Source organism: Camelina sativa, chromosome 9, assembly GCF_000633955.1.
Source record: "Camelina sativa cultivar DH55 chromosome 9, Cs, whole genome shotgun sequence".
Classification (NCBI taxonomy): domain Eukaryota; kingdom Viridiplantae; phylum Streptophyta; class Magnoliopsida; order Brassicales; family Brassicaceae; genus Camelina; species Camelina sativa.
The window spans coordinates 28,553,897-28,573,854 of NC_025693.1; the positions used below are offsets into that span (position 1 = coordinate 28,553,897).

Below are 19,958 nucleotides of genomic sequence, written 5' to 3' on the forward strand. Positions count from 1 at the left end.
TTGAGACGATTCCGGTAGTCCCAAACGCCGTGTTTTCGTGTAGTGGCTTAGTCCGACAAAGGTAGCGAGCGTGATGGGGCTGACGGCGATAGCTGCGGCGTTTGGGACTTGCGTGTGGGTGACGTTTGTGTCAAGCTACGTTTTAGCGTCGGTGTTGAGGAGGCAACAGTTTGGTGTAGTGCAGAGTAAGCTGTATCCTGTTTATTTCAAGGCCACCTCGGTGGGAATCCTTGTGGGTTTGTTGGGTCACGTGCTTAGCCGCCGGAGGAAACTGCTCACCGACGCCACGGAGATGTGGCAAGGGGTTAACCTCTTGTCCTCTTTCTTTATGATTGAGGCTAACAAGTCATTTGTTGAGCCACGTGCCACCAAGGTTAGTTTACATCGCCCTGGCTAATCTTTAATTTTGGTTTAGTCTTATACCATGGAACGATATACATAGAAATGACAGATTAGTTTTGAGTTTGGGAAATTAAGGATCATTCTAATAGATGCAAAGAAGATAATCTAATTGTTTTGGTTAATGAATCTTCTATTTTGGTCACATTGAATTATAATTTCTATGACAAGGTTTTGGTTTGGGATCTTCTAGTTAAATAATGTTAAGAGTTATGTATTGTTTGTGGATAGGCAATGTTTGAGCGGATGAAGGCGGAAAAAGAGGAAGGAAGAGGAGGAGAGAGGACGAGTAGTGAGCAGGAGCTAAGGCGGAAACTGGAGAAGCTGAGCGAGAGGCTGAGCAAGCTCAACACATACTCGTCTTGGTTAAATATTTTGACGCTCATGTCTCTAACATGGCATTTTGTTTATCTCGGCCAGAGGCTTGGCACCGCTTGCTGATCCGTACTTTTGCTGTCTAAAACCCTAACTTTTTGTTGTTGTTGTTGTTGTCTTTGGTAGCATGGTTTTTGTGTTTTGTTGTTGAAATTTTATGTAATATATTTTGTAATTAGGCCGTCCCTTCACTTTTGGGTTAGAGACTTGAAGCTTGCTTTTATGCCACCTATGCATTAATATTTTATATTTCGTTCGAGAAGTATTTTTTTTTTCGTAATATAGAATGTATGTTTTTAAAATTTCTATGCAGTTTTTTTATATTATACAGTCTTGATTATGATTGATTAATTTTTTTAAAATAATTATTTTTTAATATGTATGTTTTATCTAAAATATTTCATATTTTTAAACAAATGGGGTGTTAAATAGCGGGTCTATGATCAATTATAGGTTCTGGCATCCTCACGTTGCAGACCTGAGATGAGGGGCATGAGGAGATATGAAGTAACCCAACATGTTCGTGTAGACATTTATGAATGAATAATTATTGTAGAAGTGCACCGACATACAACAGGATGATAAACTTAGGATTAGACGTGAATAGACAAATTTATTGAATATAGTGACAATGTACCTAGATGATACGCACGTCTGACCATTTTGTTTTAAACCTCTGAAGCATGAAAGATCTTTTGTGGAGCAGCAGACTTCATCATTGAAAGAGCTTCGATGATGAGATCACAGAGGTGATGAGGGTCTGGAATCACGTCCACATCAACCGCGATGTTGATTATAAGTTTTTCCACATAGCTTTGAATAGAGATAACGAGTCCCTTGTTCCCACAAAGGAAAAACAAACAATCAGGTGTATTCAACTTGACATTTTGAGTAATTTGTGTAAATTTTACAAATTCTATGTTATTCAAGATATAGATTTTTAGAAGTACATTAAAATTCACTGTTATTGAATTGATGATTTAAAAATCTACTATTATTTAAAACAGTTTATAGATTTGAATTTTAATAAGTTATAGAGATTCTGGAGGATTTGAGAGAATTTGTTTAGTTAAAAATACAGAAATCCAAATCTCATGGTTTTAGGTGGAATTTGAATTTTTTTTACCATAAATCATATCAACTTTCTTAAAATATATCAAAATTCAGAAATTCCTAAATCCCATACAATATTCCAAAATCATAGTTTCAATACACCGTCCTAAGTTTGATCAACTAAGGTTCCCAACTGATGCACGGTGGATAAACTTATTATTTGTTTTCAAGGAAAATTATATTTCAATTATGTTATTTGTAAGTACACTATATAATTAATAATTTGAAATAATATATTAGATAAAAAGAGATTTGGTTTTATTGAAAATGTGACAAGACATTCAAACAACACTATTAGTAAAAACAAAAAGAATATACTCCCTCTATTTTATATTAAATGTCATTTTAGGATTTTCACACATATTAAAAAATTATTAAATTTTTTTATTTTATCCTTTATTAATATATTATATATATTTTTTTCTGTTGGTCAATACATTAAATTAGTAGGGGTAAAACTGGAAAATTTACCAAACATCTACATTAAAAATACAAAGTGACATTAATTTTGAAACAAAATTTTTAGTCTAAAATAACACTTAATATAAAACAGAGAGAGTATTTAATAAAAAAAAATATATTTAATAACTTAGTACGATTTTTTTTGACACGCTCTTACAGATAATGAATTCAAGAATGTATTTGTGTATAAGAGAGTCATGTACCTGTGGAATACCAAAGGTACTTGCAGCAATGTAAGATATCTGATGGCCGAAAAAGCTAATTTCTTCGGTTGGACCAACCACATTAGAGAATATCATCGTTGTGCTTCCAAAAATCTTAGTTACAAGAGTCTTGAGTGCCTGTTTTCCGTCCCCACACATCCATACATGTCAGTCAGATGTACGAAATACATGTATTATATTCATAATGACATACAATAAAACCTTTATAAATTAATAAGATCGGGACCATAAAATTTTATTAAAGTATAGAGGTTTTAATTAGTATTTTATTAATTTATGAAGAGATTTGTTTCATTTTTATAATACTGAATTTTCTATTAAAAAAAATACTAGTACTATAATTCACATTTTTATAGAATTTTCTTAATTTATAAGTGGCTTTTATAATAGTATAAATAGTTTATTAGATTATCCAGGTAAAAATGATAAATTTTCAGAAGTTTAAAAGAAATTATTGCGACTATCTTTCATAGTGATGATGAAGTCGAAGAATATATTGTGGTACATTTAGAACTAGTTACACGTAAGGAAGTAATTATCACATCTTAGAACTTTTCATAATTTTTTTGATGTGATTTGAGAAGATAACACCAAAAGTATTTGATGCAATGAGAAATATTAGAGATGAACATTACAATATAAATTCAAAAATAAGTAAACAACAATAAACTCATATTTCATTATATTTTATTATATATATCTATATAGTTTATATCATTATTAATTTATGATATTGATGGAACCATATTTTTACAGATGATTTCCAAAAAAATTATTATTTTATTATTTTATCGAAATGTGTTATTTTTTACACTGGTCCAACTCGGGACCGAAAGAATTTATTAATTTATAGCGAGTATTAATTTAAATGGTATTAATTTATAGATGTTCAACTGTACATTAAGATAAGTTTAATTTAACATCTTACCTTAAATCCAAAAACTTCCATTGTCAATTTGAGTAACCCATGGGAAAATAGAGGCTCGAGGGAATGTTTTTTACGATTCATCATAGTTTTGGATTGTCGAACATATTCAAATACATCATCGTATGACTTCATCTCCAAGGGAATCAGAACATAACCTATTGAGTTCCCCCATCTACACTTTGAACCTTTCGCCATCATATTTGCCAAATCCTGATTTAGAAAAACTCCAAAATCTTTTAAAATCCTAGTTTCATTACCCCCTCGTAGATTCTTACTATTTAAACAAGACAATAAAAGAAGTAGAAATCGTTTGGAGTATGTTGTTTAGTACCTCAATATTTCTGTTTGGCCTTAGATTGAAAAAAACAACACCATGAAGACGTAGTTTGTCTTCAAGATCTGTTACCAAATTCGAGACAAAATGTAAGAATATTGTTAAAAATATGATACTATTAAACAAGAGTAAATGATTTACCATATCTTTTATTCAAATATCGAGAAAGACCAGCTTGTACCATCCCAAAAAGAACATCATTTACTGTCTAATAGAAAAGAGGAAAAAAAAGATGTAAAAGAAATTTTAATAAGGGGAAAAACATAAGAACCTCATCTTTCAATAGAAAAAAAGAAAAACTGATTAAGCAAATGTACCATATTCATAGCGTTCTTCACCATTTTGACATCATCCAAACTAATGATTTGATGAATAAATTTATTATTGCGAAGTGTAGCTCCTGGTTTACCCATTATATGAGCTGAAGTGTCCCTCGCACAACAAATAAAAACCACAGACTTGATAACTTCAACACAAGTGTGAAACATAACTCTTACTATGAACCATAACCAAGCTACCACAACAAAGCAAACGTTCTTGTCTTTGCTTTTCTTCGGAGCCACAAAAGTAGGCAATGCCTCAGGATCACATGTTTTCCGAGTACAAGCGAGTAATAGAGACATAAGAGACATCCCATCGCCCAAAGAGTGATGGAACCTAGCCACAGCCACAGATTCGGCATGTGATGTTTTAAGTTTCAGTAAATGAAACTCCCATAAAGGTTTGGACATATCCATTGGAGAAAGAGCCATCCTTGATGTATAATCCTCTAGAAATTCATCAGGATTCTCAATGTTGGAATCTATATCCGGAACAATTACGTGTTCTTCTACTTTTACTTTTGTTGGAATCCATTTAGCTTTTCCTTTGTGCTCACCATGACCAGTCACCTACATGTATCATATGATGTTAGTAATACTACATCTGAATGAGAGGAACCCTAACGTAATATATTGTATATGGATTGATATACTCTTCTTAAATTTATTTTGAGTTGGAAGTCATGAAACTTAACTTATAAACAATAAAAACGTGTGTATGTGTGTGTACGTTAATTACCTACCAGTATGCTAAAGAAGCGTGGATGGTTGATCAATGTGTTTTTTAAGCCTTCAATAATGGTTGATGGATTGCCTTCGGTTTTGGATCCAATGGTTACAACGTTGAAGACATCGAGACCCGGCAAGCTAAACAACCGCGCAAATGGACTTACTGGCTCCTCTCCTTCCGTCACTTGCCTTTCTATTGCCATATCTCTTATTTTAGTTTCCGGTTTTATGATATTATATACTGCAAATTACATATGCAAATGGTTTATTTATATACACACAGCTGTTAATATATGAGTAATTGACATGCGTAAAAAAAAATATGAGTAATTGACATTATTGTAGTTAATTAAATGAGGTTGTTGAGAAGCTGCTTCTTAACCTCACTATATATCTATGATGGGTCCAATAAATGGTGACAGTTATATTGTCAAGAATAGTCTAGTAAATTATTAAGATGGTGACATAGCTGTTAATTTACTAATGGTGTCAAGCTAAATGTTTCATTGCTCAATTCTTTGAAATTTCTTTCAATAAATATCATCATTCTACATTATCGCATATTTACAAGAAATTGTTTTAATAAACAATTTACAATTTCATAGGAGTTTTATGCACTTTCTATCTCTTGTAGTTGTAAGTAGGTAGATATTTTTCTTGTACCAGAAATATATATTGTTTTTTCTAATTTAGTTTTCAAATATATAAAAACTATTCTTCTAGGTCTAGATGCCTAATCTTAATTTAAAAATATATGTCGTATTAAAAAGCAAAACCCCACTTTTCCATTATTTTTTTTTTGAATGAATGAACAATTTTTTTTGCATTTTCTATCTAACTTTATAAATGGAGTACCAACAACGTAGTATGAATTTGATGTATAAATTATTATTTTTGTTATTCTGGAAATATTTACAAGATTATTCATAGGAGTATTTTGAAGCATTTTCTATCTCTTGTAAAGTACTAGTAGATTCATAAGATATATTTCTTGTAATTAACAAAAATTTAAGAGAGATCGTTATCATAAAAAGAAGAAAAACGGAGTCACACCCGAGATCGAGTCCCGGCTCCTACGAAATGTAGGAATGTGGCCCAATGGTTTAAAAAAAAAAAAAAAAAAAAAAAAAAAAACGGAATCAAGAGACGGTTCGGTAAGTGCAGGCAGAAGATCGCGAGTGTGGTGGGTCGGGCTAAAGATAGAACCGCTGATACTGTCGGCGAGACTGCTTCCGATGTCGAAGATGCCGTCGGTCGTAAGGCTCACGATATGAAGAAGACGGTTACACATGCGGCACGTGACGTGGAAGACACGGTGGCTGATAAAGCCCGATATGTTAAGGAGAAGGTAACAGAGAAAGCCCAGGATGTGAGAGAGTGTGGCTCATAAAGCCCATGATGCTAAAGATAAGGTGAGGGATAAAGCACATGACGTGAAGGAGACGGTGGCCCAAAAAGCCCATGAATCGAAGGAGAGGGCGAAAGATAGAGTGAGGGGAAAGGCACACGAATTGAAGGAAACGGTGGCTCACAAGTCCCAGGATGCGTGGGAGAGAGTTAAGAATGGGGTGCGTGAGTTCGGGTCAGCTGCTGTGGGGGCGCTTAGTCCGACAAAGGTAGCGAGCGTGGTGGGGCTGACTGCGATAGCTGCGGCCTTTGGGACTTGCGTGTGGGTGACGTTTGTGTCAAGCTACGTTTTAGCGTCGGTGTTGGGGAGGCAACAGTTTGGTGTAGTGCAGAGTAAGCTGTATCCGGTTTACTTTAAGGCGACCTCTGTGGGAATCCTTGTGGGTTTGTTGGGTCACGTGCTTAGCCGCCGGAGGAAACTGCTCACCGACGCCACGGAGATGTGGCAAGGGGTTAACCTCTTGTCCTCTTTCTTTATGATTGAGGCTAACAAATCATTTGTTGAGCCACGTGCCACCAAAGTTAGTTTACATCTCCCTGGCTAATATTTAATTTTGGTTTAGTCTTATACACATAAAAATGACAGATTAGTTTGAGTTTGGGAAATTAAGGATCATTTTAACAGATGTAAAGGAGAGAATCTAATTGTTTTGGTTAATGAATCTTCTATTTTGGTCACATTGAATTATAATTTTTATGACAAGGTTTTGGTTTTGGATCTTCTAGTTAAATAATGTTGAGTTATGTATTGTTTGTGGATAGGCAATGTTTGAGCGGATGAAGGCGGAAAAAGAGGAAGGAAGAGGAGGAGAGAGGACGACTAGTGAGCAGGAGCTAAGAGCATGTGCATTGGTTGATTTTTCACCCGTCCCACACTAATAAAAGGTTTGATTTAAATCAAAAACAAATTAATATTGTAGAATCGTTCCTACAATTGGGACGTAATTTGCATCGTTCCTCTGAACACGTGGGAACGTGTGGGTCGTTGTTGTTGTTTCTGTAGGGTGAGACGGAAAAATTCAATGGTTCGAGTTTATTTTTTGTCTCCGACTCTCTCTCTCTCGACGGCGATTCGTTTAGAGATCTGATTTCATCCCTAAATATCATCACGCAAAGGGCGATCTGCTGTTTGATCTCGAGAAAAATCAGCCGGTTCCAATTGAAAGAGGTTTGTGTTCCAATTTCGTTTCCGAATTAAGATGATTTAGTTTTTTTGTTGTTTTCTCGATTTAGGGTTTTGGGAAATTGAATTGGGGATCCGAAAGTTTAGTCGATCGTTCTTGTTTGGATAGTTTACTATCTTTGTTTATGTATATGTCCTATGTGATTTTTGTTCCGATTTAGGGTTTTGGATTATGGTTTCAATAGTTGAGAACAAGAAGCTAATGGCTTTTTGCTATAAGAATGTTGCAGTTTCTTTGTGTTAGTCTGATTTTTTTTAAGTTAAACCGAGTATTCACTTGAAATTGTTTGTTGTTCATGAGTTTTCGTCAGTGTCACCTGAAGTAAGCCACACATAACGGGAATTCACAGGACAAGTAGCAACAACAATCGAGTAAGAGGTAATTATTCGATTTCATTAGCATCTGAAATGTCAATTTCTTGTTGTTTGGTGGATGATTGATACCGAAACATTGTTTCTGAATTTCAACACGGAGAAGATGTGGATCAAACATATACCGTCGGTGCCGCCAGTTTGGGTTCAAATATGAGCAGTACGATTACTCGTCGAACACATATGCGGGATAAACAAGTTNCAAAGAGGAAACCTGTAGCTGCAGCTTCACAATCCGAGGCTTCACAAGGCGAGGAAAACCACACTGAGCAAGACTGTGAGAAAAGGCCTCAAGGTATCAAGGCAACAAAGGGCAGCAGGAACAAAGCTGAGGGGAAGGCTCTTGCTGAGTACAAGAGCATGTTGGAAGTAAAGAAGGTGGATATGGCTGAGAAGGAGAAGCTACAGAAGCTTGGCATATTAGACACACTACTTGCCAAACCAGAGCCACTTAGTGCAACTGATCAAGTTATCAAAGATAAGATAGTGGCACAGTATTTCTTAGATTGATGTATAATGAAGATTAATTACAAAAATTCTATGCTGAGAATAAAATGTTTGTTTTACATATAATGAAGATTAATTACAAAAATTCTATGCTGAGAATAAAATGTTTGTTTTTACTTTTCATGTTTTTACGGTTTATGTTTTTATTTTTCATGTTTTAATTGTATGTTTTGTTTTTTCCAAGTTTTTGTAACTTTGTAATTTTCTTATATTATTAATGTTAATGTTATATGTTTTATTTGAATTTAAACTTTACTATGATTTTACTTATTAATTTAAATATTTAAAAAAATAATATTATTTTTTTACAGGGGACCAATTGTGAGGGACACCAATGCTCATCCCAAAATTAAGAAACTCTGAAAATAACATTAATTTATTCAAGGGACCAAATATTTGTCCCAACCAATGCACATGCTCTAAGACCTTGTTTATCGGAGGTTTTAAGAGAGATTTTAAGGAAAAGTAGGAAAAAAATAAATCAGAAAGAAAAGAAAAAGGAAGAGCTCCCCTTATATAGTATACTCGTTTTCATATAAGAGGCGCTGACGTGTCAGTGCAGTGGTTGGTTAAAGAGTTTTATTGAGAACAAAATTTGTTTTGGCCTGATCGTGTTCTCTCTTCCTCTCTCTCTCGCTCTCTATCGCGAATCTCTCAAGGAGATTGAATCGGTCAGAATCGTTGGAGATGGAATTGGACGAGATTGGAATCGGTCGGAATCGTTGGAGATGGAATCGGACGAGATTGGAATCAGAGTCTAATCAATCGGAGGAGATTGAATCGATTGGTATCAGAGGAGATTGAATTGGAGGAACTTGAACCTATCTCTAATGGTAAGTTTCTCATTCTAATATTAAGAATTCGCGACAGATTGAGGCTTTAAACTTTGTTTTTTTTTTGTGTTTCTTTGAGAAATATCTTTGTTCTGTTTGTAATCGTTGAATTATCAAACTTGTAGGAGTTTCAAGATTCTGGAATTTGGTATTAGCCCTGTTTCTGGGACATTGTTTATTAGAGCTTGAAATGTTAAAGGAGAGGTTTTTTTAAGGTTTTACATGACAGATGAGCTGTTTCTGAAATTCTTTTGTGATGAACAATCTTCAGGACGCCTTATGTACAAGAACAAGTTAATATTGGTTCAGGACCACCAAGTTCCAAAATCAGGTGGTTTAGGTCTACCAGCAATGAGTCACGTTACATCAACACTGTTACTTTTGATGCTAAGGAGGGCTCTCCCACTCTTGTGATGGTTCATGGTTATGGTGCTTCTCAAGGCTTTTTCTTCAGAAATTTCGATGCTCTTGCCAGTCGATTTAGGGTGATTGCTATTGATCAACTTGGGTAAGCAGCTTATTATGCAACTTCTCTTTCTGAAATATATTAGTCACAATGTGACCTTTTGGATGCTTTGGATGCTTTAAGTATTAACGAGTTCATGCTTTTGCCATTTGTTGGTTCTCTTGTCTTAAACATCAAAGTGAGAATGTTGTTGTAGACCTTTTTTTTGTTCTCATGTTTTGTATACATTTGTGACTGTATAATAAGGTAGTTCTCTCTTTTTCTTACTAGGTGGGGTGGATCAAGTAGGCCTGATTTTACTTGTAAAAGCACTGAAGGTATTATGTTCATCCCCTGTAATGTTCATGACTCAGTGGCTATAGTTTCATTGGAACCAAAATGGCTTGTATACGTGAAATGACCAGTAATGGAACTGCATTGGTCCTTGTTTATTTGTGTAGAAACTGAGGCATGGTTTATCGACTCCTTAGAGGAATGCCGTAAAGCTCAGAATCTCAGCAACTTTATTCTATTAGGACATTCCTTTGGAGGTTACCTTGCTCTAGTAGACATGATGAGTATGAACCTAATTAAAGAGATTCAGGTCTGTTTTTTGTTTTGTTTTATGTTAATCTCTTTATCAGTGCTTGTTATTTGTAAGATTTGGTTTTGTTCTCAACAATTCTTGATGATACTTGCACAATGAGCAATTTTTTTGTTTTATGTTCATGTTTTTATTATGTTTTGTATGTTTGAAAATTAATAAAAATGGAATATTTTCTAATTTTATAAAATCTTAAATGTTTATACATTTATACCACTTCTATTCTATTTAAAATTTTTAAATTTTTAAAAAAAATATTTTCAAAAATAAGAGATCCAAANCAAAATGGCTTGCATACGTGAAATGACCAGTAATGGAACTGCATTGGTCCTTGTTTATTTGTGTAGAAACTGAGGCATGGTTTATCGACTCCTTAGAGGAATGGCTTAAAGCTCAGAATCTCAGCAACTTTATTCTATTAGGACATTCCTTTGGAGGTTACCTTGCTCTAGTAGACATGATGAGTATGAACCTAATTAAAGAGATTCAGGTCTGTTTTTTGTTTTGTTTTATGTTAATCTCTTTATCAGTGCTTGTTATTTGTAAGATTTGGTTTTGTTCTCAACAATTCTTGATGATACTTGCACAATGAGCAATTTTTTTGTTTTATGTTCATGTTTTTATTATGTTTTGTATGTTTGAAAATTAATAAAAATGGAATATTTTCTAATTTTATAAAATCTTAAATGTTTATACATTTATACCACTTCTATTCTATTTAAAATTTTTAAATTTTTAAAAAAAATATTTTCAAAAATAAGAGATCCAAAATAAGAACCTACCAATAAAAGAAAAAATTTTATCTAAAAGATCATGAGTTCTTATATTCCAAACAGTACACAATTAATTTATAAAAAATTAAGAACTCCCCTTCTAACAACCCACCAATAAATATGCCCTAAGGCGGAAACTGGAGAAGCTGAGCGAGAGGCTGAGCAAGCTCAACACATACTCGTCTTGGTTAAATATATTGACGCTCATGTCTCTAACATGGCATTTTGTTTATCTCGGCCAGAGGCTTGGCAACGCTTGTTGATCTGTACTTTTGCTGTCTGAAAACCTAACTTTTTGTTGTTGTTGTTGTTGTCTTTGGTAGCATGGTTTTTGTGTTTTGTTGTTGAAATTTTTATGTAATATATTTTGTAATTAGGCCATGCCTTCACTTTTGGGTTAAGAGACTTAAAGCTTGTTTTTATGCCGCCTATGGATTAAAATTTTATATTAAATAGCGGGTCCATTATCAATTATAGGTTCCGGCATCCTCACGTTGTATACCTCATGATGAGGAGATATGAAGTGACCCAACATGTTCGTGCAAACATTTATGAATGAAGAATTATTGTAGAAGTGGACCGACATACAACAAGATGATAAACTCAGGATTAGACGTGAATAGACAATTTATTGGAAATAGCAAGATGATAACGCACGCCGAGCATTTTGTTTTAAACCTCTGAAGCATGGAAGATCTTTTGTGGAGCAGCAGACTTCATCATTGAAAGAGCTTCGATGATGAGATCACAGAGGTGATGAGGGTCTGGAATCACGTCTACATCAACTCCGACGTTGATTATGAGTTTGTCCACATAGCTTTGAACACCGATAATTAGTCCCTTGTTCCAAAAATGAAAAAACAAACCATCAGAATTAAGTTTCATATCAATTAAGGTTCCCAACTAATTCACGGTGGATAAACTTATATACTATCTATTTTGTTTCACATAAATTTTACATGTTTTCAGGGAATATTACATTTCAATTATGTTATTTATAAGTACACTATATAAATAATTTTCTAATTAATAAATTGAAATAATATACTTAGATAAAAAGCGATTTGGTTTTCATTGAAAATGTGACAAGACATTCAAACGACACTATTAGTAAAACAAAAATACTATAGTTAATTAACAAAAAGAATATATTTCATAACTTGATAGGAGTTATTTTAACACTCTCTTCCAGATGATATATTCTCGAACTATCCATAATGTGGGATAATCTATTTAATTAACCTTAGTTGCCTAACTGATGCGCAAGAGATAAAAGTATTACTATTTTTGATGACGATTTCAAGAATGTGTTTGTGTATAAGATCGAGAGTCATGTACCTGTGGAACACCAAAGGTACTTGCAGCAATGTAAGAGATCACATGGCCGAAAAAGCTAATTTCTTCCGCTGGACCAACCACATTAGAAAATATCATCGTTGTGCTTCCAAAAATCTTAGTTACAAGAGTTTTGAGTGCCTGGTTTCCACCCCCACACATCCATATATGTCAATCAGATGTACGAAATACATGTATTATATTTGGAACGACATATATTACGATAAGTTGGATTTAACATCTTACCTTAAATCCAAAAACATCCAATGTCAATTTGAGCAACACATGGGAAAAGAGAGGCTCGAGGGAATATTTTTTACGATTCATCATAGTTTTGGATTGTCGAACATATTCAAATACATCATCGTATGACTTCATCTCCAAGGGAATCAGAACATAACCTATTGAGTTCCCCCATCTACACTTTGAACCTTTCGCCATCATATTTGCCAAATCCTGATTTAGAAAAACTCCAAAATCTTTTAAAATCCTAGTTTCATTACCCCCTCGTAGATTCTTACTATTTAAACAAGACAATAAAAGAAGTAGAAATCGTTTGGAGTATGTTGTTTAGTACCTCAATATTTCTGTTTGGCCTTAGATTGAAAAAAACAACACCATGAAGACGTAGTTTGTCTTCAAGATCTGTTACCAAATTCGAGACAAAATGTAAGAATATTGTTAAAAATATGATACTATTAAACAAGAGTAAATGATTTACCATATCTTTTATTCAAATATCGAGAAAGACCAGCTTGTACCATCCCAAAAAGAACATCATTTACTGTCTAATAGAAAAGAGGAAAAAAAAGATGTAAAAGAAATTTTAATAAGGGGAAAAACATAAGAACCTCATCTTTCAATAGTAAAAAAGAAAAACTGATTAAGCAAATGTACCATATTCATAGCGTTCTTCACCATTTTGACATCATCCAAACTAATGATTTGATGAATAAATTTATTATTGCGAAGTGTAGCTCCTGGTTTACCCATTATATGAGCTGAAGTGTCCCTCGCACAACAAATAAAAACCACAGACTTGATAACTTCAACACAAGTGTGAAACATAACTCTTACTATGAACCATAACCAAGCTACCACAACAAAGCAAACGTTCTTGTCTTTGCTTTTCTTCGGAGCCACAAAAGTAGGCAATGCCTCAGGATCACATGTTTTCCGAGTACAAGCGAGTAATAGAGACATAAGAGACATCCCATCGCCCAAAGAGTGATGGAACCTAGCCACAGCCACAGATTCGGCATGTGATGTTTTAAGTTTCAGTAAATGAAACTCCCATAAAGGTTTGGACATATCCATTGGAGAAAGAGCCATCCTTGATGTATAATCCTCTAGAAATTCATCAGGATTCTCAATGTTGGAATCTATATCCGGAACAATTACGTGTTCTTCTACTTTTACTTTTGTTGGAATCCATTTAGCTTTTCCTTTGTGCTCACCATGACCAGTCACCTACATGTATCATATGATGTTAGTAATACTACATCTGAATGAGAGGAACCCTAACGTAATATATTGTATATGGATTGATATACTCTTCTTAAATTTATTTTGAGTTGGAAGTCATGAAACTTAACTTATAAACAATAAAAACGTGTGTATGTGTGTGTACGTTAATTACCTACCAGTATGCTAAAGAAGCGTGGATGGTTGATCAATGTGTTTTTTAAGCCTTCTACAATGGTTGATGGATTGCCTTCGGTTTTGCATCCAATGGTTACAATGTTGAAGACATCGAGACCCGGCAAGCTAAACAACCGCGCAAATGGACTTACTGGCGCCTCTCCTTCCATCACTTGCCTTTCTATTGCCATATCTCTTATTATTTGACGACCTCCGGTTTTATTGTATTGCTCCACATTGTATTGCTCCACAATGTATAGACACACAGCTATTAATATACGAGTCATTGACATTATTGTAGTTAGATGAGGTTGTTGAGAAGCTACATGCTTCTTTACCTCACTGGGTTCAAGAAATGACTAGTAAATAATTGAGATGGTGACGTAGCTATTTAATTATTAATGGTTCTGAAATTTCCTTAAATAAATATCATATTTTCTACATATCGCATACCTATTAAATTATTAATGGTGTCAAGCTAAATGTTTCCTTCCTCAATTCTCTGAAATTTCCTTCAATAGATATCATACTTTCTATCTATCGCATAAGAACTTTTTATCTCTTGTAGTTGTAAGTATGTAGAGATTCATGAGATCGTTACAAGAAAAAAATATATATTAAAATAAAATTAAAAACTTGATATAATTAAGACAGAAGTACTCCGGTTTGAGAAACCACTTTCTAAATAAAAACATATTTCTAATTATACGTTTGGTTGACAAAAAAATATAATGTACTCCACAACAAAAACTATCCACTCATTTCGGAATTGTCGTAACACTTTTTTTTTTTTTTTGACAATCAGTCGTAACGCTTCTATTTATATGGCAAGAAATAGCATAATAGGCATATATATATATATATATATATATATATATATATATATATACGTTAATATTTGTTTGTTGGTTAGTGAAGGAACTCTTTTATTTTATTTTGTCGACTTCTGAATTTCTGATTTTTCTTGACTTTGTGTGTTCGATATCCTCGAAATATTATACTTTCAGTTTTTTTTTACTTTCCAAAAATACCAAAATTATTATTTTAGATTTTTTTTTTTCAAATTACCATAATCATAAAAAGTTGACTTTTAAAGATGGTAATTTTTTTCATTTTAAGATTTAGAATATACTCCCTCCGTTTCAAAATATAAAATGTTTAGAAAAGTTTTTTGTTTCACAATATAGGATGTTTTCAAGTTTTTATGCAACTTTTAGATTAGTTTAGTATTTTATATTATGCATTATTGTTTCTAATTGGTTGAACTTGTTAAAAGTAAATTTTTTTTAATCTGCGTGCTTTAGTTAAAACATCCTATATTTTGAAACGGAAGGAGTAGGTTTTAAGGGATAAAGTTTAGTATTTGGGATTTAAAGTTTAATATTGAATATTAAATCTTAGTAAGTTAGTTTCAATTTTATGGTATTTTTGGAAAAGAAAAATTAAGAATAATATTTTTTGAGAAAACCTTATTTTAGGAATATTTATAAAAATTGTCTTTTTTTTTTTTCTTTTATATAAAAAATAATTTTATGTAGCTCACATGTAAAGCGTACTATCAAACCTGCAGTCTCTTAATCTCTTTCGTTGGTGACAGAGAAGAAAATGACGACTTCTAGAGAAATTAAACTTCTCTTCTCAAATAAGAAGTCGTCACCGACACCGTTGACCACCGTGGAGTCGCCAGAAGATCTAATACCGGTAGGGTGTGGAAGTGGCGGAGAGGTTTGCTTATTATAGAATCGCATCAAACCTAATAAGCTATTTAGTTCTCTCTCTCTCTCTATATATATATATATATAGAGTAAAACATGGTAGTATGAATACGATGCATAATTTATTCTCTTAATATATATAACTAAGAGGTTGATCTTGAAATAGTTACAAGATTATTCATAGGAATTCCATGCATTTTCTATATATTTCTTGTAAGTAAACTCATGAGATACATTTTCTTCTACAAAAGTTTGAGGGAGATCGGATCGCGTTAAACAAAATTATAATATAAGACATCCCTAAGTTAATACTCTACGCGAAAGGATAGAACACAGCGCGTGTGTCGAGAAACTTAACTATTCACACTAGTAGTGGCTGAGGTATAACAAAATTTTGTTGGGTCAAAATTATATAGATAAAAAACACTCTTTTAAATATGTTTCTTATAATAATTATAAGTCCAAATTTTAAAAGGTTTACATGGCATGAATTATTGTATTATGGATTTGGGTTCAGTTTAACAGAATCAAATATATACTTTTAGCTAAAAGTTGTAAGTTTTGGATCTTCATTTCAAGTAAAGCATGGGTCAATAATATATATACAAAATTTAATGGGGTCAATCTTATAGTTTTCGAAAACAAAAAACGTAAGCGGTTATTAAATTTTGTTGGGGTCAGTTGACCACTCCCTCCATTACACTTGTCTCTGCCGTTGCTATTCACGCATTTCTATCTATGTGGCAAGAAAATAGAAATAGCATAATGCATGCATATGGGTCTAAGTACGTCAATGTTAATTGGTTGGTAGTTGGTAGTTGAAGCGTGTTTTTTAATTGTTTTCGTCATGTGATTTTTTTATTAATAACACTGTAGAAAGATACTTCGAGAAATACAGCCTTTACGTTTTCATAGTTCCCAAAACAAATCTACGGACATTAGTCTACCAAAGAGATCGGCAAAGAATGGTATTCATATTTGACGATACACTTAACTGTGTTAACTTTGTGTGATGCTAAAGGCTTTTCAGTCTTTTTTTTTTTTTTTTAATAAAATGTAAAATTTATTTAAAAAAAAATATAGTTTTTACATCAAGTGCAACATGGGATTAAACTTTTAATAGTTGATCGAAAGAACTATGTTAAAAGAGTCTGGTGCATTAGCGTGAGCCCAACCATTTCTCCATGTAGCCGGTGTGCTTCCCTCCCGGCGGAAGTGAGAGTAGCCTGTCTCGAACTTGTCGGTCTAGATTTTTGATGAGCTGAGCCGAGGATACTGGCTGCTCCCCGTGTCGACGTCGATTTCGCTCCTGCCAGAGTGAGTAGACCGTCGACTGAAATGCGTAGCGGAGAAGGAGGAGAGTTGCAGGTTCCAAAGATGTGTCAATTAGAAGTTGCAGAGAGCTATTCCAGTCTGTAGAAAACTTAGCTTCTAGTAACTTAGAGACAAGTCCTGTCCAAACCCCCGAGGAATAAGAGCATTCAAAGAACAAATGGCTTCGGCTTTCTTGAGTTGCAGAGCAGAAAGAGCATGATGCGTCAATGCGTGAGTTCCAGGAAAGCATACGATCACCGGTTGTCAAGCGGTTGAGTGTTGCTAACCACACTATAAAAGAAAACTTAGGAGTGCCTTGGGAAAACCAGATACCAGTTGCCCATGGCTGCCTGTCTCTGGTCGTCCGTATATGCTCCCAAGTGTCTTTTGTGTTGAATTTTTGTTTAAAAAGGTCTCCTTTTCCTCGCCAAAGAACTACGTCTGAGGAGTCAGAGAGTCCTCTGTTCCGGATTGTCATTAAAGCTGCTTCAAACTGATTCAAGTGGTCAACTCGATGATGGCGTTGGCGATGGTTCAGCGCTTCTGCAACAGTCGCATGAAGGCCAATCCCCATATCAATAGTGCCCCGAGGGCCTGCAATATCAAGTAGACGGCCTAGTGGTGACCAATTATCATGCCAGAAAGAGATACTCTCACCATTTTTAACCTCATACCGAACAAAATTAGCCGCCAAGTCTCGGTACTTAAGCAGCTTTCTCCACATCCAAGAACCAGATGGTGTGTTGGCGTTAATAGACCAGAAAGAACCTTTGTTAAGTAGGTAAACTCGAATCCAATCCGCCCACATGGATGTTTTCGTCAGCAGTCTCCAGACGAGTTTAAGGCAGCTAACCTTATTTATTTCTTGTAAGGAACGCAACCCTAATCCACCCTCTTCCTTGGGTGAGCAGACATCAGACCAGGTTACCTTGGCCTTGTTTGTATTAAGAGATGGACCCGACCACAGAAAAGCAGAGCACATACTGTCTATTTCCTTAGTGCAAGCTATCGGCAAACGGAAAGCTGACATCCAGAAACTCGTTAAACTCTGTATGACTGAACTAATCAGCTGTAAACGCCCCGCAAAAGATAAATATCGCCCAGTCCAGCTACTGAATTTTTCTCTAATGCGTTCAAGAAGCGGTGTATAATCAGTGGTTGTCATGCGCTTTGTTAGGAGGGGCAGACCAAGGTAGCGAACCGGGAGTGTGCCTGATGCAAAGGGGAACGATTGAAGGATCTCTGCTTGTTCAGTGGTCGTGACTCCGGCCATGTACAGCGTTGATTTCTCTAAACTGATATTCAGTCCTGACACTCCTGCGAAGTGATGAAACGTCTGAAGAATGCCCTCAATAGACGTCTTAGTTCCATCTGTAAATACCAATAAGTCATCAGCAAAACACAAATGTGTAAGACTGATGTTCTTACAACGTGGGTGGTATCCTATACGTCTCTCCGTAGCTTCTCTATCTAGCAAAGCAGACAAAACTTGCATGCACATCACAAATAGGTAAGGAGACAATGAGCAGCCTTGTCTCAGCCCTCTCGCACTGCGGAAAAGACCAGACAGTTCCCCATTAACTTGGACCGAGAAAGAAGCAGTAGTAACACAAAGCTCTATCCACTGGATAAATTGTTCCGGGAAAGACAGAGTGCGAAAGATAATAAGCAAAAATGGCCATTGAACAGAGTCGAAGGCCTTGGAGATGTCAATCTTAATAGAGCTTCGAGACGACACTGTGTCTTTGTGATAGTTAGCAACAATCTCTGACGCCAAGAGTACATTCTCCATTAACAGCCTGTCCCTGACGAAAGCAGACTGATTTGGAGAGATAAAAGCAGGTAAGAGTCGCTTGAGTCTATTTGCAAGGAGCTTTGAGATCACCTTATATGTCACATTACAGCAGGAGATAGGTCTGTAGTCCTTCATCTCCGTCACTACTTTCTTCTTGGGAATAAGAGCTAGAATAGTGGTGTTGACTCCTTTAGGTAAGAATCCAAACTGGAAAAAAGACTGGACAGAGGTAACAAAATCTCTTTTGATAACTGGCCATGTCGCCTTTAGGAACTCCACAGTGTATCCATCAGGACCAGGACTCTTATCCTTGGGCATAGAGAAGAGGACATCCCGTATTTCAACCTCCGTGACCTCTTTAACTAACAATGTCTGATCCTGTTCCGAGCACCGAAATGGTAACAGAGTTGCGAGCTCTGTTTCATCGATTGCTTGATAATTAGGTAGCTTATATCCCAAGAATTCACGGAAGAACCTCTCCGCCTCCTGCTTAATTGTCTCTTGTGTGTCTGCTATGCTACCATCCAAACAACGAATCTCCTTTATTGCATTACGAGTTTCACGGGCTTTAGCTGCTCGGTGAAACACCTTATTATTCCCATCGCCAACCTTTAGCCAGTGTAGTTTTGATTTTTGTTTTAAAAACTTTTCCTCCAAACCTACTACAAACAACCAACGACTATAAGCATCCGCTTCCTTCTTAATTGCTTGATCAGTTGGGCTCTGCAGTGTTTCAGTCTAGTCTGACAAGTACAGAGATGTGCAAATGCCTCTTTAGCTCTTTTCTGGAGGTTACCCAAGCGATCACGACTTAACTGCTTTATATGCGGTTTCAAAGCTTTTAGTTTTTTTGAAAACTTATACATTGCTGAAGTCGAGTGAAATAAACCCTCCGTACCATCCCAGAAATCCTTGACCATTGGTAAAAATTTATCATCCTCTGCCAAAACATTGCAGAATTTAAATGGTCGTCTCAGTCGAGGTGCCTCACCTCCAATTCGAATACGGCATCTTAAATGATCAGAACAACCTCCTGCCTCAAAAACTCCATAGGACTGCAGATACTCAGCAAGCCAAACATCATTGACAAGAACTCTATCAAGCTTCTTACAGATCAGACTAAATTCACGCTTGTTACACCAAGTGTATA

At 35.0% G+C, this 19,958-nt stretch overlaps 4 protein-coding genes and 1 long non-coding RNA gene across 5 annotated transcripts in view; 3 read left to right on the top strand and 2 right to left on the bottom strand.

Moving 5' to 3' along the window:
- Positions 1 to 1,023, top strand: part of LOC104712790 — a 2,030-nt gene extending 1,007 nt beyond the window's left edge. The window contains exons 2-3 of the mRNA XM_010429762.2: positions 44 to 373; positions 631 to 1,023. Coding sequence (XP_010428064.1) covers positions 44 to 373; positions 631 to 840 — 540 coding nt within the window. The 3' untranslated portion in view covers positions 841 to 1,023. The remainder of the gene's footprint in view (positions 1 to 43; positions 374 to 630) is intronic.
- On the bottom strand, positions 1,301 to 5,122 carry LOC104712789 (O-acyltransferase WSD1-like). The gene is made up of 7 exons (XM_010429761.2): positions 4,899 to 5,122; positions 4,153 to 4,725; positions 3,977 to 4,043; positions 3,833 to 3,900; positions 3,502 to 3,711; positions 2,553 to 2,690; positions 1,301 to 1,610 (listed from the first exon to the last, which is right to left on the bottom strand). Exons 1-7 carry the CDS (start codon positions 5,085 to 5,087, stop codon positions 1,443 to 1,445), a joined length of 1,413 nt encoding a protein of 470 aa, XP_010428063.1. The 5' UTR covers positions 5,088 to 5,122; the 3' UTR covers positions 1,301 to 1,442.
- LOC104715813 lies at positions 5,731 to 7,170 on the top strand. The gene is made up of 4 exons (XM_019230071.1): positions 5,731 to 5,762; positions 6,049 to 6,232; positions 6,297 to 6,812; positions 7,054 to 7,170. The coding sequence occupies exons 1-4, from the start codon at positions 5,731 to 5,733 to the stop codon at positions 7,168 to 7,170; spliced, it is 849 nt and encodes a 282-aa protein (XP_019085616.1).
- LOC104712788 lies at positions 9,168 to 10,237 on the top strand. The gene is made up of 4 exons (XR_755552.2): positions 9,168 to 9,186; positions 9,458 to 9,694; positions 9,923 to 9,969; positions 10,093 to 10,237. It is a non-coding gene; the product is annotated as an uncharacterized LOC104712788 (long non-coding RNA).
- Positions 11,533 to 14,236, bottom strand: LOC104712792 (O-acyltransferase WSD1). Its single transcript, XM_010429763.2, has 7 exons — positions 13,987 to 14,236; positions 13,241 to 13,813; positions 13,065 to 13,131; positions 12,921 to 12,988; positions 12,590 to 12,799; positions 12,347 to 12,484; positions 11,533 to 11,848 (listed from the first exon to the last, which is right to left on the bottom strand). Exons 1-7 carry the CDS (start codon positions 14,173 to 14,175, stop codon positions 11,681 to 11,683), a joined length of 1,413 nt encoding a protein of 470 aa, XP_010428065.1. The 5' UTR covers positions 14,176 to 14,236; the 3' UTR covers positions 11,533 to 11,680.